The sequence below is a fragment of the Hypomesus nipponensis genome, chromosome 20 (genome assembly GCF_054491055.1).
Source record: "Hypomesus nipponensis isolate SF chromosome 20, ASM5449105v1, whole genome shotgun sequence".
Taxonomy (NCBI): Eukaryota; Metazoa; Chordata; class Actinopteri; order Osmeriformes; family Osmeridae; genus Hypomesus; species Hypomesus nipponensis.
The window spans coordinates 3,190,175-3,217,500 of NC_140380.1; the positions used below are offsets into that span (position 1 = coordinate 3,190,175).

At 46.4% G+C, this 27,326-nt stretch overlaps 2 protein-coding genes across 5 annotated transcripts in view; both read left to right on the forward strand.

Moving 5' to 3' along the window:
* The first annotated feature begins 415 nt into the window (after positions 1-415).
* Positions 416-18,186, forward strand: LOC146245169 (RING finger protein 145-like). 3 transcript variants are annotated; one of them, XM_084684188.1, is made up of 11 exons: positions 416-612; positions 1,193-2,284; positions 9,619-9,727; positions 10,052-10,143; positions 11,583-11,818; positions 13,900-14,075; positions 14,192-14,332; positions 14,523-14,705; positions 14,809-14,956; positions 15,346-15,702; positions 16,007-18,186. In XM_084684188.1, the coding sequence occupies exons 2-11, from the start codon at positions 2,032-2,034 to the stop codon at positions 16,691-16,693; spliced, it is 2,382 nt and encodes a 793-aa protein (XP_084540314.1). In that variant the 5' UTR covers positions 416-612; positions 1,193-2,031; the 3' UTR covers positions 16,694-18,186. The 3 variants fall into 3 exon arrangements, with proteins under 3 accessions (XP_084540314.1, XP_084540315.1, XP_084540316.1); XM_084684189.1 differs by having other exon boundaries at positions 2,062-2,284; XM_084684190.1 differs by lacking the exon at positions 416-612 and adding an exon at positions 650-868 and having other exon boundaries at positions 2,062-2,284.
* Positions 18,187-21,092: 2,906 nt separating this feature from the next.
* The window catches only part of LOC146245170 (transcription factor COE1-A), a 76,139-nt gene continuing 69,905 nt past the window's right edge, over positions 21,093-27,326 (forward strand). For both annotated transcript variants that reach the window (XM_084683985.1, XM_084683984.1), the window contains exons 1-4: positions 21,093-21,854; positions 22,558-22,714; positions 23,578-23,641; positions 25,057-25,112. In XM_084683985.1, coding sequence (XP_084540111.1) covers positions 21,721-21,854; positions 22,558-22,714; positions 23,578-23,641; positions 25,057-25,112 — 411 coding nt within the window. In that variant the 5' untranslated portion in view covers positions 21,093-21,720. The remainder of the gene's footprint in view (positions 21,855-22,557; positions 22,715-23,577; positions 23,642-25,056; positions 25,113-27,326) is intronic.

Genomic DNA, 27,326 nt, shown 5'->3' on the forward strand with positions numbered 1-27,326 from the left:
TGTGGTTTATAAAACAAAACATACAAATCAATGTCGCTTTGTTCTTATAGCTTTAATTAAGTTAACTTGTCCTAAAATTGATCTGGTCGAGCTTCCGCCTCGTATCTACTGAAACATTCTTATTATTATTACTACTACTATTATTTGCAAACTTGCTACTGATGTTCCACTCGATTCGTATAGGTGAATCGAACCTTTTGAAACTAAATTGTTTTTTGGCAATGTTCACAAATCGACTCATGGAAACTTTGTAAACACACATTTTTGCCTTAATTCGATAGTGCATATTTCAACAATTAACTTGAAGCTGAGTTCTAGGAGTGCCAGACTAAAATAAACTAAGAGGCTCATCATCCCTGTGGTTTATTATTGACATTTCGGTTCTCATGGATGACTCATTCAAAGAACTGTTCATTCTGCTGCTGCACGGTTTCAGATCACATCAGAATGGCTCCAGCTAGGTGAGATGAGTGAGAGCCAACGTTCGCATCCTCGGTGGGAATTCCATCAGCAGAACCGTTAACTCGGAAGCCGCCGAGTTAAAATGGTTGATATCCGACCGGAAAAGTATCTTGAAACTGAGTTATACATTGTTGACATCATCCCCTCCATGTAAGTTATTTTTAATGGTTTGTAACGTGCGATAGCACTGGCTGGCTAGCTAGCTAAACCGTTATTGAATAGTTTAGGAATTTCGGGGGTCTAGCCACCAGTTATGTAGATAGTTTGCTTATACTTAAAGTGAGCAGGCACATGTAGCGGCTGTTAAAGTAAATGTTGATGGTTAGAAGATGATTAGGTACAAATATAGCTTTTTAACTAAGTACCCAACTCGCATCTGCTAGTAGCATGCCAAGCTAAGAGCTAGGTAGGTGATGTGGGCCTGTGTTCCTTCGTTTTGCATTGCGAGGTACGCCAGAAATTGTTCGCCAACGTCGGTTAAAGGAGTTCAGAATCCAAATTGACTTGCTATTAAGTCTTTATAAACATAGGGGATACGTCATACGTGAGGGCTTCACTGAAACAGATTTTCTGTAACGTATGTACATTTTTGTGTACACTCCTCCCGCCCGTGCAAAAGATGGAGGACCTGGTTAACAAAACGTTTAACTCCTGTTTCGTGCAGGATTTTCTCATCCGCTATGCTAATGATGAACCCCATCTTTTTTATCGTTTGTTTGTGTCAAATAAGGGATTCCTGCAAGAAAGGATATGCAACATATTGATGGTGTTCAACATCACGTTTGGCATCGCCAGCAAGCCTACATCTCAGCTGTGACACTAGCCAACGTTTGTTAGTTTCAGGCGAAGCTAACGTTTATTTTTCCACAAAGCAGACGAGAGGGCCGGGGTTACTAGAGTTCATTACAGTCAGAGTGGATGCCAAAACACCAGTTATGCAGACCTTGCAAGCAACAACAACAAGCAATTTCTCAGCTAGATTAATTTTATGCATAGTAACACAATCGTTACTGAGACGGAATCTTCTAGCCAGTTGCTAATGTTAGAGATCACCGTCTTAGTTATGTAACTTCAGGATTCTAAACAGTGATGTAGCGCAGCTAGCGTAAGACAGGGATTCTTGCCATGGCGGCCGGCGTGGAACCACAAGTTATATAATAATCTCTGAACACCAATAAAGGGGTATCAAAGGAACAAACGCACGTAACGCTAAACAATACACCATTCTCATCAATCGTATTGAATAACTGATGAGGCTTAAACGACCATCACATTTCATGGTTCATATCGTCTGTGTAATTCTTTGCAAGGGATATTTTGAGGATGTGTTACTGAATGACATGCTAGTTTAAGGAAATAAACGTATGTCTTTAATCAGTCAAGCCGACACTTTTCCTTTCTACTTTTTCTTCTACACCCCTTTGTCTTTTTGTATTTTGCTTTTCCATCTCCCCCTCCCTTCCTCTTTCTCCATGTCCCCCACACCCGCTGTCTTCTCTCACACTTTCCCTCCCCCAACACAATTCTTTATTCCTCTCCCTCTCTCCTTCTTTGTCCCCTGAATATTAAATGCCATGCCTTGCCCTATCTGTCTCCCAGTTAGCCCAGCGTGTAGCAGGCCGGCTTGGCTGGGGTGTCATGGCGTTAAAGGAGCGTATGGAGGCGGTGCTGAACGTGGGTCTGCGTGTGCCCAGCATCATGCTCCTGGAGGTGCTCTACCGCTGGGACGTGTCCTCCTTCTTCCAGAAGATCCAGAGGTCCAGCCTCAACAACAACCCCCTGTTCCAGTACAAGTACCTGGCCCTCTACCTGCACTATGTCGGTCAGTAGCTTTGAAATTGTAGAGACATGCTCACACACTTTATATACTCAACCTGACATACTTACACACAGTGAAAGTAGTGTAAAGCAGTAATAATACTGCAGCTGTAGTGTAAAGCAGTGTTAATACTACAGCTGTAGTGTAAAGCAGTGTTAATACTACATCTGTAGTGTAAAGCAGTATTAATACTACAGCTGTAGTGTAAAGCAGTGTTAATACTACAGCTGTAGTGTAAAGCAGTGTTAATACTACAGTTGTAGTGTAAAGCAGTGTTAATACTACAGCTGTAGTGTAAAGCAGTGTTAATACTACAGCTGTAGTGTAAAGGAGTGTTAATACTACAGCTGTAGTGTAAAGGAGTGTTAATACTACAGTTGTAGTGTAAAGCAGTGTTAATACTACAGCTGTAGTGTAAAGCAGTGTTAATACTACAGCTGTAGTGTAAAGCAGTATTAATACTACAGCTGTAGTGTAAAGGAGTGTTAATACTACAGCTGTAGTGTAAAGGAGTGTTAATACTACAGCTGTAGTGTAAAGCAGTGTTAATACTACAGCTGTAGTGTAAAGCAGTGTTAATACTACAGCTGTAGTGTAAAGCAGTACAGTGTTTCCGATACATGCATCATTGGCGGCGCTGATCCGAGATTTTAATGAAATATCGCAGTCACAATATTTAAAATCTGCAGATCTGTCCGCTCCTCGGAACTCACACGAACGGTCTTCTGCTGCTCTCTCTCCGATTGGAGGATGAGCAACTGAACAGTAACAAGACGTCAATCACTCACAATGTCATGACAACTGAATAAAAAACAAATGAAAGTACAGCAGCGGAGCACTTTCTCATCTCCACTCAGCCTGTCAGTCACAAACAGGGCAGAGGATAGATCCTCCAGATCGTAGCGCAACATCAAATGTACATTTAACGAGAGCTAACGTCAAGCTAGCAATAATTTAGTTTAAATTAATATTCGCAATGTAATGTTTGTTATGTTGATGGCCAACTAATTACTACTTACTATTATTTAATTATCGTGACATAGTGTTTCAGCTAGTCTATGAACTTTAGCTAGAGCTAGAACTAGACTTTTTCTCAAGCTAGCTAGACTAACAAACTCAGTGAATATACCAGTAACGCAACTTCAGTAAAGAAAATACATTCAAATGTTTACTTAAGCTAGGTATGTGTTAAAATATTCATGCTTGTATTTTCAGACGAGTTTGTTAGCTACAATTGTTCCTCCCAGAAAGAAAGATGCCTGATTGCTTCAATGAGGATGATAGCACTAGTTGTACATTATGATTCAGATAGCAAGGAGTCTATTAATGCCCTGAAATTTTTACGGAAATGAACCCCCCGCCGCTGCTGAAAATAATCCTAGAGGAAACACTGCAGTGTTAACACTCCAGCTGTAGTGTTGCAGTCCCGTTGGCTGTTGTGTGCTGGTAGTGGACAGAGGGCACACTGGCTTTGTTATGTCTTCTCTCAAAGGGAGCCAGGAATGTGTGGAATCCACCCTCCACACCCTGCTCTCTTATTCTGGACTGGCTCGCTGGCTGGCTCATTGACTGGCTAGCTGGCTGATTTGACTGGCTGTCTAACAGTAGCGTGCTGTTATTTATCTTATCTTCCCCCTGATAAGAAGCATCTCGTCTCCAGCAGGGCAGGACAGGCAGTGTACGTGAATTCTTAGCTTCTGGTCTACCGCAGCATATCTGTGTACCTGCTGACAGGACAGTCTCTGACCAGGCTAGCAGCAGGTCTAGTTAGTGTTCTACAGCAGGTCTAGTTAGTGTTCTACAGCAAGTCTAGTTAGTGTTCTACAGCAGGTCTAGTTAGTGTTCTACAGCAGGTCTAGTTACTGTTCTACAGCAGGTCTAGTTAGTGTTCTACAGCAGGTCTAGTTAGTGTTCTACAGCAGGTCTAGTTAGTGTTCTACAGCAGGTCTAGTTAGTGTTCTACAGCAGGTCTAGTTAGTGTTCTACAGCAGGTCTAGTTAGTGTTCTACAGCAGCTCTAGTTAGTGTTCTACAGCAGGTCTAGTTAGTGTTCTACAGCAGGTCTAGTTAGTGTTCTACAGCAGGTCTAGTTAGTGTTCTACAGCAGGTCTAGTTAGTGTTCTACAGCAGCTCTAGTTAGTGTTCTACAGCAGGTCTAGTTAGTGTTCTACAGCAGGTCTAGTTAGTGTTCTACAGCAGGTCTAGTTAGTGTTCTACAGCAGGTCTAGTTAGTGTTCTACAGCGCCGTGGTCACAGTAGCAACATTTCAGTAGTCTATACCAATACCAGTGAAATGTCACAGTACTCTCACTGTTACTGTTACTGAACAACTCATTTCTTGACCGTAACAATCACCTACGATATCTAAGGCTGACTGTAGCCTACCTATGACAACAACAACATGAATACGATCACAATGCATGTAGGCCTAAATGCAAACAATGTGTGTGGACTGAGTGTAGGCATTCAGCAAACTCAGCATATGACGTAATACTCCAAAATTTGAATCTTGACGTGAACATAATTTATAACAAGTAGAAAGAGTGGATTCATATCTCTTCATGGGGCTCTTTAAATGTTGGTCACACAAAACGTAATATACATCTCAAACTCCAAAACCCATTTTGGCAAACCTGTGGTGCCCTCTCCTTTCGTATGTCCCAGTATTAGGGATTGATTTCGCAGACTGATGCAAACCATAAAGGACATGACGGAACATTGTTTTTTTTATGAAACATTGTTTTTAGTCGATGACGGAATAATTGAACAATGACCGAATAATCTTAAAGCCATTTTGACAGATTAATGGGAGGGCGATCATCCCTAACTTTAAGTACTTCTTCACCCCTCTGTCCAATATGTGTTGATTGTGCATATTCATTAGCTATTGTCTACTCTTTGATCTCGCATGCATAACCTCATTGTCGAGTTAGCTTTTGCCTAGCCATCGCGCAGGTGGGCTATATCAGATAGCATCCTGCAAAATTTCACCGAAACTCTGTTCAGCAGCCAGTTTAAGCCCATGCAGGCCAGAAGGAAGGTTGAGTTCAGGCGAGGCTACAGCAGGTCAATAGAGTTCACGTCAGGACATTTCTTCTATATGGTTTGGTCACATTTCAATGGTAATTGTCAAATTTAGTCAATCACATTATTCATGTTTGTCTATTTAGGCACAATGGCCGCAGTGTTTTTTTGTGTGGCCTTCACTGTCACTGCAGTGGGGAAATCAGTCAACTGATTGTTGTGGCGTTCACGTGAGAAGTGACTGCACGGTTGGTGCATGCTCTTTTAAATGCATCATCTTGAAACTTGTTCTGTAAAATAATTTAATCAAAAGCACAGGTAAAAATATACTATGACAAAACTTTAATGACCCTGTCCGTCGAAATGGTGGACAACAAGGAAGTGTAACGCAACCTCTGATGCACACTATGTGTGTGTGCGTGTGCTTTGTCGTCCGTATGAATATGCACTCTGACCTTTGTGCGTGTCTGGGCTTAGTGGACTTGGCTGAAGATGGTGATGAAACAATGAGTTGAGTATGTGCTGATGGTCACTCTGACCAGAGCAATACAGCACAGTTGACTGAACCTTTGAAGCGGGAGACAGACAGAGAGGGTAGGGGAGGGGGAGAGAAATGAAAGCTGGATTATATTTTCTCTTTGTTTATCTCTAGATTTGTGAGTCTCAGAATTCAACCCATCTTTAGCTCATCTGCTTTTGAGTCTTTCTGACTCTGTCATGCAATCTGACCTCTTTCTATGGCGAATGTGAGTTCTAGAGCATTGTTCCCCAAACTTTTTTTCTGGGGACCCATATTTTAAAAGTCACAAGCCTTTGCGACCTAAGCCAATACACATTATTCGTAAATCACAAAATAAAGGTGGATTTGACCATTTGGCATTGCATCCTGGCAAGGACCGGCACAATTGACAAAGCCATAATTTAAAAAAAAATCTGTACAGCCTTGCCGTTGCCGCTATTTTTCTTTTCTTTGCAGGAGTCTCCAATCCCTGCGCAACAACAGCGTTAATGCTAGCCTCATTTTCACATACACCCTCTGTATTTTCAATGATAACACTCGTCGCAGCTTCATAGCGGTTTGGCTATCGCTTTCCTGAAGTGCACTGACCTTTGCTGATTTATCATCATTACCCTCCTTTTTGGACAACCAAGCATTTCTCAACTTCTTTAAACCTAGCTGCAGGCACACTCGTTCAGGGCAGGCAGATAAGATTCGCTGACTCACTAACTCCCTCGTGTCAAAGGTATATTGCAGACCTACAGATGCAGATCGTGACAAGGCGACCCCCCCCCACCCCCCCAAATCCCTTGCGACCCAGCTGAGGGTCGTGACCCAGTCTTTGGGAAACAATGTTCTCGAGTGTCGGAATACTGTGTTTTAGTCGAGCGTTTTAGTGTGTCCTGTTGGTGTTGTTTCACATGAACGCGTGATGTGGATCTGTGGGTGGACACAACTAATCTGGGGAGATTGGCCGGGGTGTGGCAGCCGGCAGTTGAACTGTTTTGCTGACAAGCAAATGAAACTATCAGACCAAGACACATTTGGAGAGAGAGGGAGAGACAGAGGGAAGGGGGGGGGAGGTGCTTTTTTTGTTCATGAGAGGAAACTGAGATAGAGTGATTTCTGTGACAGAGAGAGAAATGGAGCGAGTGTGTGTCTGTGCTTCTGCGTTGTGTGGTCGGAGACTAGCCAGTGACCGAGAGACCAGACGAGTCCAGAGGCACATAAGCCTATTGACAGGGCCGGCCGGCAGAATATAGCACTTTAGATGACATAAGCAGCTACACACACACGCACAGTAGGGGAGGATAAAGCTGCCCCCCTTGCAAATCTCTAATCTCTGCTTCTCACCACCCTGGCACCATCAGTGACATTCTCACACACACACACACACACACACACCATTTGCGCTGCAGACAAACAGGGGTGATCATTGTTGAATGGGTGGATGGATGAAGGGATGGTGAGGTGGGGTCTCTGGTGAAAGGTCTGTGACTGTCTGCTAGTGTCTTTAGTCACTGCTGGGGCCTGTACTACGAATCAAGATTTGGCGTTAGCGAGGTAACTTCAGGTTCAACCCAGGAGTTTCTGTATCACGACGTTGGATCACTTGTTACCGGGGTAGATCGCCATGCTGAACGGCTAACCTGGTCGGGAGCAGGTTAAGTTGGAGATCAGAGATCAACCGGTATAAAAACCCCGCCCACTAACTCGTTCTTGAGGATAATAGCGTCACCGTTCATAGAAGATCCTGTGGAGCTTGGTGCGTGATAGTGAGAGGTGCGCTCCGAAGAGACAGAACATTTTGAGATTGACAAATCCCTTTGGCATTCCTTGATGAGTATCTTTATGAAAGATATAGGTTCTCAGCTAAGGGAATAACATATCTTTGCCAGCTTCTTGAGCCGTATGTTGCCAATGCGACACATTGAAGCTGTGCTCTCACAGTTCCACTGTGTACATAGCGTTTCATTATTTCGCTACAGGTACTTTTATGTAGTGTCATGTTGACAGGTTATTCCTATTCACTGGGGTGTCTCCCCTTAACCCCTTCTGTTGTCCCTGGGTTGCTTTGACCCATTTTCTAATTTATTTCCATATCAGAAATGTGTTTCCTTTAACCAAAACATTTCAAACCAAAAAGAACAATGTGTATGGTACCGTACAATGCTCTTCACAAGTTAAATAAATGATAATCTCACTACTTTCATTGAATTTATTTCATTCACTTTTATATCATTTTTCAAAAAGAATAAATAGGACATTGAAAGAAAGAAATTGTAAAAAAAAAAAAACTCAAAAGGCACAACAAAAACGCCACAAAAAGGTATAAAAAGACCAAAACGTAGAAAAATTTCATACATCCTCATGTGTTCTCCCTTTCCTAGGAACACAGGAAAAGAATGTCAGTGTAACTAAGTTTAGTGTCATTCATTCAGTCATGTAAAATCTCTTCTCATATTCCATTTTTATTTTAATCTCCAGACTTGTTTTTTCGATCAAAAGCCTCTTGTACTCTAATTTTGAGCTTCAGGGTTCTGTTATACAGGGCCCTCACATTGTCTGCTCCAACCTGAAACAAATAAAGAACATTGTACCTTTGCAAGGCACACCTGGAGAAAGTTGGTGTCCATTTGACTACTGTGTTTCAAGGTTCATTGCATATAGCTTGTGTCTTTGTCTTGAAGTGGAGGCCTAGGCTCAGGGGGAGGAAGAAGTTCCTCTTCCTGCTGAGTTCAATACCAAAGCAATTTAATCCATTGAGTCATATTTGAAATGAGCACTTTAAGGACTTGTGTCTTATGTTGAGACCACCACCATTAGTAAGTCACCACAGACACTTCAATCACAGCCACACGTTCACACACTCTCACCATCTGCGTTGCAAGTGGGGACAAAAAAGTATACCCCCAAAGTGCTCCCTGAGCAGGCAGACACAGTTTCCTGATCATCTAGGACCTCCGCTTCCTCCAGGCCTATTTGATCAATATTCAGCAACCACGTATGGCATACATACTGGCGTATGACTATTAGTTTCACTGTTACCTCTGTATGGCACAGTGGGACGACAGTGGGTGGTGGCAGCAACACCACTGTATTTCCTGTCACATAGATGACTTGAAACATACATATGCCTGGGTGTCCGAGCTGCTGCCACCAGGGTCTGAAGAAATGCCCCCTTCCACTCCTTCCATCAGGGGCCGACCCTGATAGCTGGAGAGGGCCAGCTCCTCAGCAGGAGTGTGGAGGAGGGCCCCTCCAGTTTTCTTTGCCTCATTTTTCTTGCTGTTGGCTGCAAGCAAGTTCATTGTTCTGTCGGCTCTTTGTATACCCCTATCCTACAAAAGGGACTGACTCAGGCAATTCAGCCTTCTACATGTTGGCCTTAAAATATGTGCAAGTGTATTGCCTAATGCGACTTATCGTTTTGAATTATGTTTTTATATTTATTTATTTTATTTGCCAATATTTCACCCAGGAGGAGCAGACAAAGTTTGTAAGATTATTGTCTGCTCCTCCTGCGTGAAATATGCGGCTCTCGTTTTGTCCATGTTTGCGAATAGACATAGTGTGCAAACACCGCGCCTTTATGTGAACGCGCCGTCGTGATACCACTTATCATGACTGCTACTGTTAGGCTTCGCGTAGCCGGGCAACTGAAAGTAATCCAGAGCATGTTGATCTTGATTCGTAGCACAGGCCCCTGGTCTCTCCAGGTTCTATCCCGAGTCTGCTGCTACAGATTGCACCCGGTGTAGGCCGTACTGTGTGGTTTCCCTGTCCGACTGGTGTCTCTGCTGGTCTCTCTCCAGGTTATATCCTGAGCCTGGTCCTCCTCACCCTGCCCAGGCAGCACCTGGTCCGCCTCTACCTGTATGTCCTCACTGCCCTGCTGCTGTTTGCTGGACACCAGGTCTCCAGGTCAGACACGCATCACACACACACACACACATACCTCACACACACACACACACACACCTAACACATACCTAACACACACGCACACGCCTAACACATACCTAACACACACCTAAGACACACGCATCACCTAAACACACTTCACTCCACACACACACACACACGTCACCTCACACACACTCTCAAGGCACCTAACACACACTCATGTCAGCAAACACACGCACACATCCCCTACCACACACACACGCGCGCGCGCGCACATCACATTAAAACATACACGCCCATCACACACACACACACAGTGACAGGTAGTGTGTTGTGTTCTAGGGACTATGTCCGTAGTGAGCTGGACTCGGGCTATGAGGGCCCTATCTACCTGGAGCCCCTGTCCATGAACCGCTTCACCACCGCCTTGATCGGTAAGAACACACATGCCTGGACACACACACACACACATGCGCTTGGAGACACACGCGCCTGGACCCCAAACACATGCCTGGACACACACACATCAACAAACACGCGTGGACGCCCGATCACCACACACGCCTGGACGGACAATAACACACACACAACAACACACACACGCCCGGGCACACACTGTTGCGCCTGGACCCACACACAGGAGGTGTAATACGTGTCACCGGTTCATATGCAAAGCGCACAGTAGCGCCTACACACGCCTGCGCGGCGGTATCAAACCTCTGAACGCACACGAGAACTTGACATTGACTTCCAATGGACACAGGCGTTCACACGCACACGTCACGCAGGCGTCACGCTGGGGATGTGCACACGTATGTTATTGACGTGTGCACAACCTGTACGTGTTGTGTACAGGACACCTGACACGCGCCTCAAATACGCCACACCCACGTGAACACTACGCCTAACTGTTTGATATCTGGGCGTTCACACAGGCAGGTGTTATGTATGCTTTGCATACTGACAAACGGTTGCGCCCGCCCGCCTAGACGCGCGAGCTCTTTCGGTTTGGGTCGGAACAGGTTTCCTCAAGGGATCGCCGCTTCCAAATTCGCTCTGCGCCACGACGATGAACACCCTCACAAGAAGCGCAGATCCATTCTCCCTTCCCCTTGTCCGATAATGAAGTTGCCTCGGGTCAATGTGTCATTCATGTTTGCGTCGTTAGTCGGCGATTATTGCCGACTACAATTTCCAGCTATGGATCGTTCGTTCAAGCCGGTGAGCGACTGAAAACGAATGGCACAAAACCAATATCTGAAAAGCGCTTGAACCCACGCCAAAGGCTCAGCAGGTGTTGCTGTGCTGTGTCATCATGTTGAAGCACACGTCACCTGCCTGTGCGCACGCCTAGATATCATCAAACTGTAAGACTGGAAGTGTTTGTGTGACTTTCATCTGTAACACATCACATTTAGCTAAATGATTGAAGGGCTAAACATCAAATATTGAAAGGCAATGCTAATCACCGACCGATAACACAAACATGAATGATATATTGACCCAAGGCACGTACATTTTGGATGTTCGTCGTAGCACAGAGCGAATTTGGAAACAGATTTGCTCAACACACACGCCTGGACACACAGGCTTGGACAAGCTCACACACACACACACACACACACACACACACACCTGAATACTCTCACATGGACACAGCTGCTTGAACACACACGCCTGAACAGTCTCACCTGAAGACCAGTCTCACACTTCAACGTACACAGGTACTTTGGCACAAACTCCAGAACAACATCAGACGCAAAAAATGCTGAACACACACACCGGCTCGTCACCACCGGCCCGGCAGTCTGGTCTGGGTGCCTGGGCGGCGCCAGGCTGGATGGCCCTCGAGCTAACCCTCTCCCTTCCTTAGGTCAGCTGGTGGTGTGCACCCTCTGCTCCTGCGTCATGCAGACCAAGCGCATCTGGCTGTTCTCGGCCCACCTGCTCCCCCTGGTGGCCAGGCTGTGCCTCGTCCCTCTCGAGACCATCGTCTTCATCAACCGCTTCTCCATGATCTTCACCGGCCTGGAGGTCTTCTACTTCCTGGCCTCCAACCTGCTGGTGCCCTACAACCTGGCCAAGACAGCCTACCGCCAGCTTGTACAGGTACTGAGATTACTGTAGTAATACCTACAACATACCGACATTCTTAAAGTGTTTTTAAGTGACTAATGACTCTTGCTTAGAGACTTGTTGCTCTTGTTGGTTAGTGACAACTGATTTAAACTGTTGTATTTGCTGCAAAATATTATATTTTAGTTCATCTTATTTTTTACTTTTAAGTGTTGCTGCTCTTTCTAAAGGTACACTTGCACTTAGAGATTCATGTTGTTTAATTGTAACTTGCTTAACTACATGCTCTTATGGGTCTTCCCTTTGGCACTTATTTTTTTGGTCGTTCACAATGTGTGCTTGTTGTTTTGGCTACCTGCAATGCTTTGGGGCTATCTTGTTGTTATTATCAGTGACTTATGCAGTTTGTAAAGCTTTCTCTTGGAAGTCGCTTTGGATAAAAGCGTCTGCTAAATGAATACATGTAAATACCACAGGGCAGTACAGGTGATGAAAATGAGCAAACTGTAACATTGAACAAATATGAATAATTACAAAATATAATCCAGACCAAAAGTAACACAGTTGCTACCAAGGGCAGGAAGGAAAGCTGGCAAAATAATTACAGGCCGTGTGAATGCATACATTTATAGGCTTATCAATATTGCTGCCTCATCATTAATGGACAAGTAGATATGACTTTAATTACGATTGTGTATTCCATCAAATTGTGTCGCGTAGACGTATTCTCCTCAGCTGCAACCCCAGCAGCTGCAACCCAGCTGTGTTAAACCCCAGCTGTGTTAAACCCCAGCTGTGTTAAACCCCAGCTGTGTTAAACCCCAGTTGTGTTAAACCCCAGCTGTGTCAAACGGTCTTGGGGCTTGGGCTGAATCCCAATACTCTGTTTTACCCTTACCCTACCCCAAGTTTTGCGCGCTCCCGTGAGAGTAAGGGGTGTCCCTTTTTGATCGAGGGGTAGGGCTAAGACGAACCAAGTGAGCTCGGAAGCTTACTTGAAACCTATGGGTATGTGAATACTGTGCTGCCTGCAACAATGGCAGACAGATCATCTAGAGAGTCCCATAAATGTTAAATTTTCGGCTTCAATAATTTACTAAAAAATTATGACAGTCTTGTTTTGTGCTCTACACAGCCTGTACATGTACTTGCAACCATGTTCTTAATTGAAACATTTTTTTTAATTGCTAGTTTGCTACGCTAACGTTACATTGCTGATTTGCACAACTGTCCCACATTTCTCTGATTAGCCTTGAATGGACTCCATGCATGTCTACAGTTTTAATTAAACTCCATTAGCAGCGAATTTCACAACAAATTTAGTTTGACATCAGTGCATAACACTACCTGCTTTGGAGACATCGATATACGTAACCGTAACCCAGTGGTGTCTCCGTTCACAGGCCTATGTAGCCCTTACCTCTTAATTTCAAGACACGAGGGCTAGGGGTAAACTAAGGGCTAGGGGTAAGGGGTAGGGGTAAGACAGAGAATTGGGATTCAGCCTAAATATAGAACAAAAAGAAAAACATATTTCATACCCGTAAGTAAGGAGGCTTACTGATCAACGCTTTTATGCTTTTATCAGTCTGTTTTAGGATATCAATATACAAAGGCCTGTAGAACAATGGAATTGTTTTAAAGTAGCTTGAAGCCGACACTCAGTACACCAGGAGAATGAAAATCCACTGAGAATCTATAGCCATGTTTCCCCCAGAACTCATTGCATTTCCACCTCAGAAACCACGGCCTACATTGAGTTCTGGGGAGCACAAAGCAGGAACATTCTTCTCCGGGGTGGTACTGTCCAAAATACTGGAACCAGGGAGTTCCTGCTCTGGGGTGGTACTGTCCAAAACACAGGGAATTTGGGGTGGGGCTTGCTAAGCTGAACATTTCTGATGTGCGAGTTCCATTAAGGTGTAATGAGTGTTTGGTCTCTCCAGGTGTAATGAGTGTGTGGTCTCTCCAGGTGTAATGAGTGTGTGGTCTCTCCAGGTGTAATGAGTGTGGGGTCTCTCCAGGTGTAATGAGTGTGGGGTCTCTCCAGGTGTAATGAGTGTGGGGTCTCTCCAGGTGTAATGAGTGTGTGGTCTCTCCTCTGGTGTCTCCAGGTGGTGGAGGTGTACGGTCTCCTGGCGCTGGGCATGTCTCTGTGGAACCAGCTGGTGCTGCCGCTGCTGTTCATGTGCTTCTGGCTGGTCCTGTTCACCCTGCAGATCTACAGCTACTTCAGTACCAGGGACCAGCCCACCTCCAGAGAGAGGCTGCTCTTCCTCTTCCTCACCAGGTACGTCTGTGCGTGTGTGTGAGGTGAGTGCGTGAGAAGGTTTGAGGTGAGGTAGAACAGACAGACAGAATGCTCCTTCTAATTGTGTGTGTGTGTGTGTGTGTGTGTGAGAGCAGTATTGCAGAGTGCTGCAGTACTCCCTACTCCCTGCTGGGCCTGGTGTTCACCGTGTCCTTCATCGCCCTGGGCGTCCTCACCCTCTGCAAGTTCTACCTGCAGGGCTACCGAGCCTTCATCAATGACAACACCATGCACAGGTACCAGTGTGTGTGTGGGTGTGTTTCTTGGCGTGGTCGATGTCTACGTGACGTGTGTGTTGTGGCGGGAACGAAGGAAAATAGCTCATACTCTCCTTCTCTCCTCCTCTCCTTCTCTCCTCCTCTCCTTCTCTCCTCCTTTCCTTCTCTCCTTCTCTCCTCCTCTCCTTCTCTCCTCCTTGCCCTCCAGGGGGATGACTGAGGGCATCACGCTGCTCATCCTGGCCGTGCAGACGGGCCTGATCGAGCTGCAGGTCATCCACAGAGCCTTCCTCCTCAGCATCATCCTCTTCATCGTGGTGGCCTCCATCCTGCAGTCCATGCTGGAGATCGCCGACCCCATCGTCCTGGCTCTGGGGGCCTCCAGGGACAAGTAAGACACACACACACACACACACACACACCCTCTTTCTCTCTTACTCTCTGACAATCACTCATCTTCCTCTCTCTGCGTGTGCGCGCGTGTGTGTGTCCAGGAGCCTGTGGAAGCACTTCCGTGCAGTGAGCCTGTGTCTGTTCCTGCTCATCTTCCCTGCCTACATGGCCTACATGATCTGCCAGTTCTTCCACATGGACTTCTGGCTGCTCATCATCATCTCCTCCAGCATCCTCACTTCGCTGCAGGTACACACACACACACACACACTCACTCGTTCAAGACCTCTCACACACCAGGGCTCTACAATGTGAGGATTTTAAAGCAGTCTGCAATTAAAAAAATCAGACAACCTACCGTAATCTATTCACCCCCCCCCCCCCCTTATTTTCATTTAAGAGCGCATGTACTCCTTCAGAAAAGAGTTTGCGCTGAGCCTTGCACAAGCACACACTTGCTCACTCACACTCATTCACTCACTCCCACTTACTCACAGTCACTCAATCACACACACACACACCTGAACTCTATGACCAAACACAGTCATGTCGTGCCATCGTTCCACTCGTACTAATAATATAGTGATAGTGTAGGACTTCAGAAGTAACGGTGCAGTACTGCCCCCCCCCCCCCCCAGGTCCTGGGCACTCTGCTCATCTACATCCTCTTCATGGTGGAAGAGTTCCGCAAGGAGCCCGTGGAGAACATGGACGACGTCATCTACTACGTCAACGGCACGTACCGGCTGCTGGAGTTCCTGGTGGCGCTGTGCGTGGTGGGGTACGGCGCGTCGGAGACGGTGTTCGGCGAGTGGACGGTGATGGGCTCCACCATCATCTTCATCCACTCCTACTACAACGTGTGGCTGCGCGCCCAGCTGGGCTGGCAGAGCTTCCTGCTGCGGCGGGACGCCGTCAACAAGATCAAGTCGCTGCCCACGGCCTCGCGCGCGCAGCTGCTCCACTACAACGACATCTGCGCCATCTGCTACCAGGTAGGGCGGCGCCAGAGGGGGTGTGGGGGGGGGGGGGGGTTGGTAGGGGGCGGGGTGTAATTGTAGGGTGGCATGAAGACTTGTAACCCGAAGCCACCATACATTTTTTAACATTGTGGTTTAAATAGTGCCAATAAAAATAATATACATATTATTGAATGAAATCTACTATAATGTAAAAAAAAAAAAAAATCCTGTTGGATCTGCCAATGCTCCCTCTTAGGGGGTTGGCTGTGTCTTTTAGGTGGGGTGTCTAACTGTGTGTGTGTGTGTGTGTGTGTGTGTGTGTGTGTGTGTGTGTCAGGATATGAAGTGTGCGGTCATCACACCCTGCAGCCATTTCTTCCACGCCGCCTGTCTGAAGAAGTGGCTCTACGTCCAGGAGACCTGCCCCCTCTGCCACAGCCAGCTCAAGAGCCAATCACCACCTGTTCCCCCTGCCCCTGCCCCCGCCCCCGCCAATCACAACCCAGCAGAGGCTGGGGAGGCGGTGCCGTCGGCAGGCGGGGCTGAGAAGCCTCCGGTAGAGGGAGGGGGAGGAGAAGGAGGCAGCATGGACAACTCTGCCACTGCCCCTGGACCAGCCCCTGATACCCTGGCTGATGCCCCCCGGTGCCCCTGGCCCCCCCCAGCCCTGAGCAGGAGGGGGAGGAACTTCCCAGTGGGAAGGAGGATCCCTCTGGTAGTGACTCCTCCCACCCTGAGCCTACAGCCACGCATCCGGAACCCTCATTGGATAACGCCACGTCAGACGGCCAAATCATTGGTCCGTCGTTGGGACAGGGCGTGGCAGATGTCAACCACACTCCCGGAGAAAGCCCTCCCCCTGACGTTCCAGCTGAGCCAGAGTCTCCGCCCCCCTGAACCCATACCCTTCCCCCTCCCAGAAACATTCCATGCCCCCCCTCCCCCTCTTGGATACATACCTTTCATGGTTCAGTTAAATACATTTCATCATAACTTGGTTAACATTTCATCATGGTTAAGTTGACAGTTTACGGTTAGGTTTGATTTGGGTGTCATGGACCTGGCTGGCCATAACAAGACCTTCAGATGCCATAGTGGACCTTCAGAACCTGTTTGTGGACAACTAATAAGGTCATGGACTTCTCAGCATAATCTTCCAAAATAATTGTAAGTCATTCAAATGAGAAGTTCCCATCTTTGAGAATGCTAAGCTCTGAACAGTTTGGTTATGTAGACATGCTGAGACACACATACACACAAACCCATTGTATGGGGGTTGTCCTTTTCCTCTACACCTGACAGAACACGCGTCCCGAGGGAATGAGTCTGTTTCCATGGACACAAAGTCGATTGTAATAAGCAACTGAATCATGGTACTCTGGATCCACAACAGTGTGTCGCAAAGTGAGGGTTCTAAAACACTGTCAGTGTTCTAGATCCCCAGGGATGTCTGTCTGGTGAGGATTCGAGAACCCTGACAGTGAAACACGTCACAGTAGCCAGCTCACCTCTGTGCCACTCGAACCCCACCCCTGACTTCGGCCCTACTCCTCTTTTCATCCCCCGGACACTTCTGGAAAAGAGAAGGAGGGGCGGCCCCCCAGGTTTCCGCCTGCTTTTCATTGGCTGTGACATGCCCCCCCCCCCATCCCCAATTCAATGTAGAAGCTTTACGCACGCTTAGGACTTGCACGAAGTCGCCGCCGTCTGGTAGCCATACCAACCCTGTTTTCATCACACGTCTGTCTTTCTATGGATGTGTCCGACCTGTCCTGCCACCCGCATTTGCACTAACGTCATCTATAGCGATGCTCCAAAGTCTGTGTCAGGTACCAAATACTTCTGGTGCGTATGAGACTCCGACCCCCCCCTATATAAATGTGTGTGTATATATATATATACCCGACGTTCATACGTGGAGGGGGAAAAACAAAGTTTTGATAATCAAATCTTACCATGCAGTGTTGCAGCTGCTTCTTCTCCCCTGGTATGAAGCGTTGCCGGGCTCGTGTGAACTCTCCAGTGCCCTCAAGAGGTAGGAGGGGGAGGGGCCCGGACGCGGACGCAGGCGGGAGCGAATCACTTGCCTTTCATTTCAACAGTATTATTTTAACTTTGGCTGCGGTTTTGAGAATGAATACATGTTAACCATGTAGGATCGAAACCTACCAAATGCTTCTTGTTTAAAATTGTATTCGTAGCAATTAGTCTGGATATGCACAGTTTGAAGGTTTCTTAAGACGAGGCTGCAATGAGAGTTTGAATAATAAAACTGTTTCACTTGCTTTTAAACGTTATCTGAATTTGAAGGACTTGATTGGACAAGCCTCGCAATTTCATTCTGTTTTAATAGTTTTGTTATAGTCTGTTTTATGTCCTCTTTTTGTATTATGGGAGAAGGTGGCTAGTCTGTGATGGCAGACCACCAGCATCCATCACTGTCTGATTGGAGGTTTGACTGGTGTCGCCTTGGTAACAAGCTGAATGTCTGTAATAAAAAGAACCATCCAATTTGAACAGTTTTGAGTCTGTCTATTTAGCTTTTCTCACAAGTGTCATTTTATCTCAGAACAAACACAGTCCTGACTAAACAAAAGGTCAAATAAACAACTTGAGGGGATCGGTAGGCCTAACACAGACGCACAATGACTAACTACTTGCGCACGTACACAAACAGGATTTAGGAAGGATTGCATTTTTGACAGGTAGCAGACAGACCAGCGTGTCGTTTCTAGGGACGAACACACGGTGGATACCTTTCCTCACATTTGGTCACCCAGCCGTTCCATCTACACATGTGAAACACTGTCCACGAGGGGGAGCCGCGCACCAGACTGACAGCACCCCACGCGCTCTGACAGAAGTACCGCGCTCCAACTCAACTCATGCAGTATTACTTACTTGGCTGATATTAAGTCTTTTTCGTCTGTGATTTCTTTGACACATGGGCAAAAACACTTAAGTTCCGCATGAATGAGAACATAGTACCAAATGTTTGGGAGCATATTCGTAAATATACCCTACCTCTTGTCCGGAAAGCAACAATCCAAAGAGCCGCGTGCGCATACAATTATTCACGCAAACATGTGGGTCAATATTTAAATTATTATTCTTTATACAAACCTCTTGGAGATTTGATTCGATATGTTGACTGCGGGGTATTAAGATGTGGAATAACGATGAAAAGACAAATTTGCGCAATCCGATCATTTACGTATGATTTAGGCATAGACGCACAGGCCTACAGTAGCCTACCACTCCTCAAAACCAAGCTCTGCTCAAGAAAGCTCTTACAGCCTACGGAGACAAGTCTCCTGGGGTCACCGACCGTTTTGTTTGCTCGGTAGGACTTATGAACAGAAATACTAGCAACATAAACAGATTCTTAAAAAAAACAACCGTCTTATCCCCTAGTGGATGATTTTTCAGATAAGCGCGCGTTATTTATAGTCGTGTGGCTCTTTATAATTTCTTCATTCCGTGTGTGTGTGAGTGTGTGACAGAGAGTTATGTGTGTTTGGGGAAGGGAGGTTGAATATATAAATACCAATGTTCATACCCAGTGCATGGATGGTTTCATGGGGAAGCGGGAGGGGGAGGGCTGTCAATCATAGAGAAATATAACTGTCTAAAACCACGCGACTTTTGTTTTAGGGACTAGAATGACTTTCACGGTAATTTTGTTTGTTTCCAGAGGTTCTGCACATGCTCCTTTCTGATCACGTTCATGCGGGTTTAACGTCTGCAAGAAGGCCTGTTTAACCTCTCCTTGATCGCTGCGTTTAACTTGGTGCCATGGGCTACGGCTTCTCTTATCCTGTTGCCTTTGGCAATAATCATTCATCTTATCCCCTTTCCACTTCCTCGTGCAGCCTGCGAGATTTGGACCAGACTCGCTCTTTTCAACATCAACGCACAGACACTCATAATCATCGTTTGAATCAAGGTCATGTTGTTTTGAAATGTAGATTTACGATAAAAAGGCTAAAGACCCTCTTCACGTGCCCTGTCAATAATCAGTATTTACATCAGAGTGGGCCTGTAGTTCGATAGTTGTCCTGCATGATTTTAATTTGGATGTTTTATTCATAAATACAGCATTTGTAAAAGTGTGAAAGAATAAAATTATGTGTAATAATATCCTTCCAGGATGCGTCTCAGTAACAGACGCAACCGAGAGAGGAGCCTGTTAATTTTACGCATTGTCATTTCGAGTTAATTATTGTTATTGTCACTGCACGCATAGTGTTTGTCTACCGGCTTGTCTTGCGGGTTCTACGCGGTCCACTTGTAGCCGCAAACATGTTTTTCTTTGTGATGAATGTTTTCTACGATATGGAAATAACAATTGCATATCTGTCCAAACAATAGTAAAAAAAAAAAGGCTAAGCATCCAGACGAAGAAGAAATATTGTCCGACACCGCATATACGTGGTGTCGGACAATATATTTAAAGGAGCCTATAGGCTCCACTAAAATATATAAACTCCAAAATAACTAATTCAGAAAATATGATGGTTACCGTGATACATTTAGTAGGCTGATGTAGGCCCTAGAACTTCGGGATATGGTCACTTTCTTGAAATAACGGCACGCTGTTAATCTCATGTATGCTAATATAAATATTGTCTCACTCTAAAAAACAATAGCCCACAATCAGGAAATAAATATGAGCAATTTTCTTTTACATTTTAACAAGATAATACATCAAATAAATACGATTTGATAGTTGGCCAGTTGTCTGTAAGATCAACAGGCCTACGTAATATAACGTGATATGAATATAAAAACATTTTCAAATGGAAGGCTAAGTAATGTCGAAGCTCACAGGTAGAAATGTAAAACTTCCTGTTTTACTCAAAAGTTCTAGAACAGGTCATGGGTCAGCACTAAGGCCCTTTATCGTAACTTGTCCACAAAAAAACGCTCCAGAAAGAAATGTGCCCCTGCGCTCTGACGCACGTCGTATGAAAGTCCATGGGAATTGTGTTACGGGTCATTATTTCCTATATGCCTTGAGTTTCAGGTATGAGCTATATATTTTGGCCATATATATATCGGCCCTTCTCAACAGAAATTATTCAAACCCTAGGCTATATCCTGACCAAAAAATTAATAAACTCGTACAGCATCGACCCGCATGTTAAATTTTCAATTGAACTTGTTGTGCAGCGGGGTAGGACTTCGGTTCGGGCGCTCTCTGTCGAGTTCCGCGGCGGGGTCGGGGAGATAAAGGCGGAGGGTTGGCCCCTACTCGGATTCTAATGAGGTGAGATGAGCCGTGGTTGGGCGGTTCTGACTCTAGGTTCGTCTTTGTCTGGGGCGTACCGCCTCCCTCCCCTCTTGTCCCTCCCCTCCTGTCCCTCCCTCTCGCTCTCCCTCCGGGGCTGTGCGCTCGTGTTGAGTTCTCAGAGATAGTCAAGTAGGATTCCTCTGGGAAGCAACACAAATCACTCCCATCTGAACAAGAGGAACAACTCTGGATCTTCACATCGGGGCCCTCCTGTTCTTGTCCAATATCTTCTATTCATTTCCCTGTTTTTGACAGGGAGATCTCTAAGAAAAGCGGAAAACAAAGGAGACAGAGCAGGAATAGAGGACTTGTCAAGGATGGTGACATCTGATCTAAAGCTTTAGTTGATCCTTTTCTTTCTTCGGCTGACACCAGAGAGCTCTTGGAGTAGCCGGGTATACCCACAATACAGGAGGGACAGTGTCTAGCCCTCCTCAGAGATCTGGCTCATCTGTCTGTGCCGCTTCGCTCCGGGCTTTTTTACTCTCGTTTCAACTGTTACATTTTGATATCTATATTTTTGCCTTTGAGGCATTTGGATTCAGATAACTTTTTTTTCACCTCCTTTTAGTTCTTATTTTTCTCGTTTTGCGTGGAAAAAAAACACACGCTGTCATTGGCATCCACGCGGACGCCAAACTCACGCGCCCACGTTGTTGTTATCCCCCCCCCCCCCTCTCCCCTCCCTAGTTTACCTGTGATCAGAGAAAACGGAATTTTGGACAGCGGAAAAAACTGAGGGGAACCACGATTATTTCATGTTCGGGATTCAGGAGAGCATCCAGCGGAGCGGGAGTAGCCTGAAAGAGGAACCGCTTGGCTCTGGGATGAACGCCGTCCGCACATGGATGCAGGGAGCTGGGGTGCTGGATGCAAACACGGCCGCTCAGAGGTAAGGAGCCCGGGACGTCAGCATCCGCGTCCCCGGGGCGAGGACCTATGGGGTCCCACCGGCGCACGCGGATGGTTCACGGGTCAGCCTCAGTTTTGGGAGACAAGACGACGGAATTTTCAAGGGACCGTTTTTTGCACACTCTGCCTCATTTGACGGTGCTTTTGTCCAGTCGGAATGTAGTAGGCTATTTTATTTTTAAGTGTTCCTCCAACACAGTGATAGCTGTATAGCCTCACCGCTGAACAGTCAGAAAGAGTTGGAAAGCCCTCACGAGGACTTAACCGTCAAATGGATTTGCAGCCAGCCGCAAATGGATTGTTTACTGACACAAAACTGCTGAAATAATATTAGGCCTAAACTTTAAAAAAAAACGACAGTGATGGCAGTAATGTTACAATTAGGCTATGGCTCTCTGTATTATTTAAACGAAGATTTTTTTTCCCACCTACCAGGATGAATCGACTAAAAAACACAGCAAATATTTATTTTACAATGATGCACAAATAATAACAAAGCTTTGACTAAAATATATGAATTTGTATCTCATTTTCTGACATTTCAGCGTAAATAATTTGTGGGTTAAGCGCAGAAATATTTTCAAACGTTTCGCATTAGGCCTATAAACAAACCTGTTTTAGTGAATAGCTTATATTAGCCAAGCTGTCTAACACACCGCTATCGCCCGCCTATCTGTCCGCAGTGGACTGGGTCTTGCCCGGGCACACTTTGAGAAGCAACCGCCTTCAAATCTTCGGAAATCCAACTTCTTCCACTTCGTTTTGGCTCTGTACGACAGACAAGGACAGCCCGTGGAGATTGAGCGGACTTCTTTCCTCGGTTTTGTTGAGAAGGAAAAGGTGAGTTGTTCATTTGAGATTTGTCAAATTTGACCAAAAAAGACAAACTTTGCTGCTTATACATTTACCCTTGAAAACATATGAATGCCCAAGTAGTCTGCACATTAAATAATTTATCATGATGTTCTTCAGCTTAATACATTAGACATTATTGTGCTAATAGGTGGGCTGTTTTTCTTAGGTTTGAGTTTTTTAGACCTAATAATAATGGTTATAATATTTATTAAAATCCAATAATGAAAAGTGGGCCTATTTGTATATTAACGGTGGTATAAAATGTAGGCCCTATTCAGGTTATTATGGTATGTTTAATGGCAGACTATATGAGTTGATTGCCTAGATGTTTAACCTATTCTATTTCTATTTCTATAAATATGCCTTAGACATTCATGTTAGCGTGTGCCTGGTCAGATTGTAATTTGCTGACAGACGTTTTACAATTTCTCTTCTTTTTTACTGAAGAGTTGGAAAAACACACACCAAAACATACAAAAATACAAACCCGCAGGAATCTAATTACCAGGGACGTTTCCGGAGAGAACAGACCATTGTTGATACTGGTGAATTTAGAATGAATAGCCTGGGCTACATAAGAATATGTGTAGGGTTTTATCACCTCGTGTAGCCACAGGCTTGGTGACCACGTTTGTTCGCAATTAGAGTTGAATAGCTCAAAACCCGCATGGACAACCACACTACCAGAAGAGAACTCGTGTTGTCAGGCGTCAAAATAATATGGGCCAAGTAACTTTAAATGATTGCATGGTTATTCGTTAGCTGCTCATCTCTGCGTTTGTGTAGCCTATGCAATATCTTACACTGACGCCTCTTATAATGTTGTTTTACAACCGGTGCTTGTTTAGGAAACAACCGGGGAGAAAACCAACAATGGCATACACTACCGGCTACAGCTCCTCTACAGTAACGGTAAGTCAAAAGCCTGGTCCGGTTCATCACTTAAGGCTGTCATGTGTTGTGATTTCACGCGCGGTGCCTTCCAGGGATAACGGAAAGGCCTGGCCGGTGCGCACTCAGTAAACTCAGACAGTCCACACTGGTTTAGTGTTGACATAAGTACCGACATCACAGAGAGGCTGCAGACTCTAACATCGTTTCTCTATTACAATTAATGATACCCATGCCTGACCACGCGAGAAATATAAAACTGGTATAGAGATTTTTGTGAGGCCTATTTGTAAAACGGTAGCGTTACAGTGGATAGATAGATTGTGTTAATAAGATTGCTCGTCATTGAATACAACGGGAGCTGTGTTTCTAGAGCTTGTGTTGACGTTTATTGTGAATACATATCTACCTCCCCTGTAAAAATCGTTGATGATTTTTTTGCTGTATTTGTATCACATAGCCTACACAAAACATCAAATGGAGACAAACACAAAAAAGTGTTTAAGGTCGCTGCGTTTTTGGGTCGCTGTATTGAGGTGTGTTGTAGATGTCTTTGCGGTGTGCTATTTACTTTCAGAAAAGTTAATGGTGGGGTCCACATTGCAATTGATCTGGGAAACTCTTAATTCAGCTGATTAGTGAATTTGAATTTGAACAATTGAGCTGAGGCCAGCTATGTTTTTAGCTTGTTATTGTTATTTGGTGAAATTGATAATTAAGCCTAGTTGCCAGGGCTCTTTATAAATAGCTAAATGGCTAGGCCTATAGCCTAATATCACTTAAATCATTTTGCTTGCAGAAAACGAGACATCTACCAGCTATCTGGAACATTATAATTTACAGTGTGCTAATGACTGTTATTTTATAGCAATCAGTAAGATGTTTTGAAGTCGAGCTCATAACAGAGTATTTAATCTAAAATAACAGCTCATTTTGAAAATAATATACAAAGTTTGCATGAGTCTTATGGGATTTTTGTCATGTTCATAAAATTACAAATATTTGTTGCAAATGTAATATTTGAAATTTGAATTTCTTGTAAGATACAATATAAAACTATGTATCACTTTGTTGGTTTTGTAAGGCTAATATATTTTGTGTTTACATTACATAGAGGAGGAGTGTTTGTTAATATTAAAATAAAATCTGTAGAGTTACCAGGACCCTTGTTGTCCAGCTTCAGTTAATGTCTCTATCTCCACCCCCCCTCTCTTTCTCTTTCTCTTTCTCTTTCTCTTTCTGTCTCTCTCTCTCTCTCTCTCTCTCTCTCTCTCTCTCTCTCTCTCTCTCTCTCTCTCTCTCTCTCTCTCGCTGGAATCATTTATATACTCTCTTTCCTTTGGACTCATTCTCTCTCTCTTTCTCTTTCTTTCTCTTCCTTTCTCTCAATCTCTCTTCCCTCTCTTCAATCTCTTTTCTCCCTCTCTGTCTCTCAGGTATCAGGACAGAACAGGACTTTTATGTACGTCTCATAGACTCCATGACTAAACAGGTAAGAAACCATCTCACTCCATTCAGGCTCTCCTCTGTGTGGGAGTGTGTGATCTGTCAGTGTGTGTGTATGTGTGTGTCATACCCAGGGTTACATTAGCCCCCCCCCCACCCCAGACAGCCAAAAGTGTGTTCTAGAATTACTTCTTGACAATATGGTGCTCCAGAGAATAAGCTCTACACTGACGCTGTGTGTGTTCCTGTCTGCCTGTGTGGGAGATGCTTCTTTAGAGAGAATGCAAACTCGAGTTTTAGTCTTTTGCAAAACTTTTACCTGCAGTCCAAGCCCCAGATTTAGAGCACACAGTGTCCAGACCGTACAGTCCCTCCCCCAGCCCTATCCCCCCCAGCGCTATGCCTCCCCCAGCCCTATGCCTCCCCCAACCCTATCTCCCCCCCAGCCCTATACCTCCCCCAGCCCTATCCCCCCCAGCCCTATGCCTCCCCCAGCCCTATCTCCCCCCCAGCCCTATCTCCCTAGCCCTATCTCCCCAGCCCTATCTCCCCCCAGCCCTATCCCCCCAGCCCTATCTCCCCAGCCCTATATCCCCCCAGCCCTATCTCCCCCCCAGCCCTATCCCCCCAGCCCTATCTCCCCAGCCCTATCTCCCCCCCAGCCCTATCCCCCCAGCCCTATCTCCCCAGCCCTATCTCCCCCCCAGCCCTATCCCCCCAGCCCTATCCCCCAGCCCTATCTCCCCCCCAGCCCTATATCCCCAGCCCTATCCCCCCAGCCCTATCTCCCCCCAGCCCTATCCCCCCAGCCCTATCCCCCCAGCCCTATCTCCCCCCCAGCCCTATCCCCCCAGCCCTATCCCCCCAGCCCTATCTCCCCAGCCCTATATCCCCCCAGCCCTATGCCTCCCCCAGCCCTATCTCCCCAGCCCTATCTCCCCAGCCCTATCTCCCCCACAGCCCTATATCCCCCCAGCCCTATGCCTCCCCCAGCCCTATCCCCCCAGCCCTATCTCCCCAGCCCTATATCCCCCCAGCCCTATGCCTCCCCCAGCCCTATCCCCCCAGCCCTATCTCCCCAGCCCTATCTCCCCCCCAGCCCTATCCCCCCAGCCCTATCCCCCCAGCCCTATCTCCCCCCCAGCCCTATATCCCCAGCCCTATCCCCCAGCCCTATCTCCCCCCCAGCCCTATCCCCCCAGCCCTATCCCCCCAGCCCTATCTCCCCCCCAGCCCTATCCCCCCAGCCCTATCCCCCCAGCCCTATCTCCCCCCCAGCCCTATCCCCCCAGCCCTATCCCCCCAGCCCTATCCCCCCAGCCCTATCTCCCCCCCAGCCCTATATCCCCCCAGCCCTATCCCCCCAGCCCTATCTCCCCCCCAGCCCTATATCCCCCCAGCCCTATCCCCCCAGCCCTATCTCCCCCCCAGCCCTATATCCCCCCAGCCCTATCCCCCCAGCCCTATCTCCCCCCCAGCCCTATCCCCCCAGCCCTATCCCCCCAGCCCTATCTCCCCCCCAGCCCTATATCCCCCCAGCCCTATCCCCCCAGCCCTATCTCCCCCCCAGCCCTATATCCCCCCAGCCCTATGCCTCCTCCCAGCCCTATCCCCCTTTGGTGTGTCTCCCTCCCTGATCAGTGCTAGGTGCTGCAGTGTTTTTTTATTTCATCCATAGTGGTTGGTCCCAGGCCTTTACATCCACCTGCTGCTCTCTAGCTGCAAGCGTGCGTGTGTCTGTGTGTGAGTGGTTGTGAGCTGCTCTCTAACTGTCTGTCTGGACTCTCTCGCCTCTCAGCTGGACAGTGCGAGAGAGCGAGCGAGAGTGCAAGCTAGAGAGGGAAGGAGCGTGAGAGAGAAGTAGAGAGAGGGGACAGGAGAGAGAGAAAGAGAGAGAAAAGAGAGAGAGAGGAGAAAGAGGAGAGAGAGAGAGAGAGAGAGAGAGAGAGAAAGAGAGAGAGAGAGAGAGAGAGAGAGAGAGAGAGAGAAAGAGAGAGAGAGAGAGAGAGAGAGAGAGAGAGAGAGAGAGAGAGAGAGAGAGAGAGAGAGAGAAAGAGAGAGAGCGAGAAGGAAAGAAAGAGCGCTGGAGAGACAGAGGGAAGACAGTGATAGTTTGTGATAGTGTGATGACTGGGCGCTGTGAGGACAAACAGAGCAGAGTGTCTGTGGGTGTTCACGGCAGGCTGACACACTCCACGCCAAGCGCTCGCTGACATGTCAGCCTACCGGAGACGCACTCCGCTTCTACGGCGACACCGCT

Coding starts and splice junctions, on each gene's coding strand:
- LOC146245169 (XM_084684188.1), top strand. CDS start 2,032: ATGCCATGCCTTGCCCTATCTGTCTCCCAGTTAGCCCAGCGTGTAGCA. Junction 2,285..9,618: donor CCTCTACCTGCACTATGTCG/GTCAGTAGCTTT, acceptor GTCTCTCTCCAG/GTTATATCCTGAGCCTGGTC. Junction 11,819..13,899: donor CCTACCGCCAGCTTGTACAG/GTACTGAGATTA, acceptor TGGTGTCTCCAG/GTGGTGGAGGTGTACGGTCT.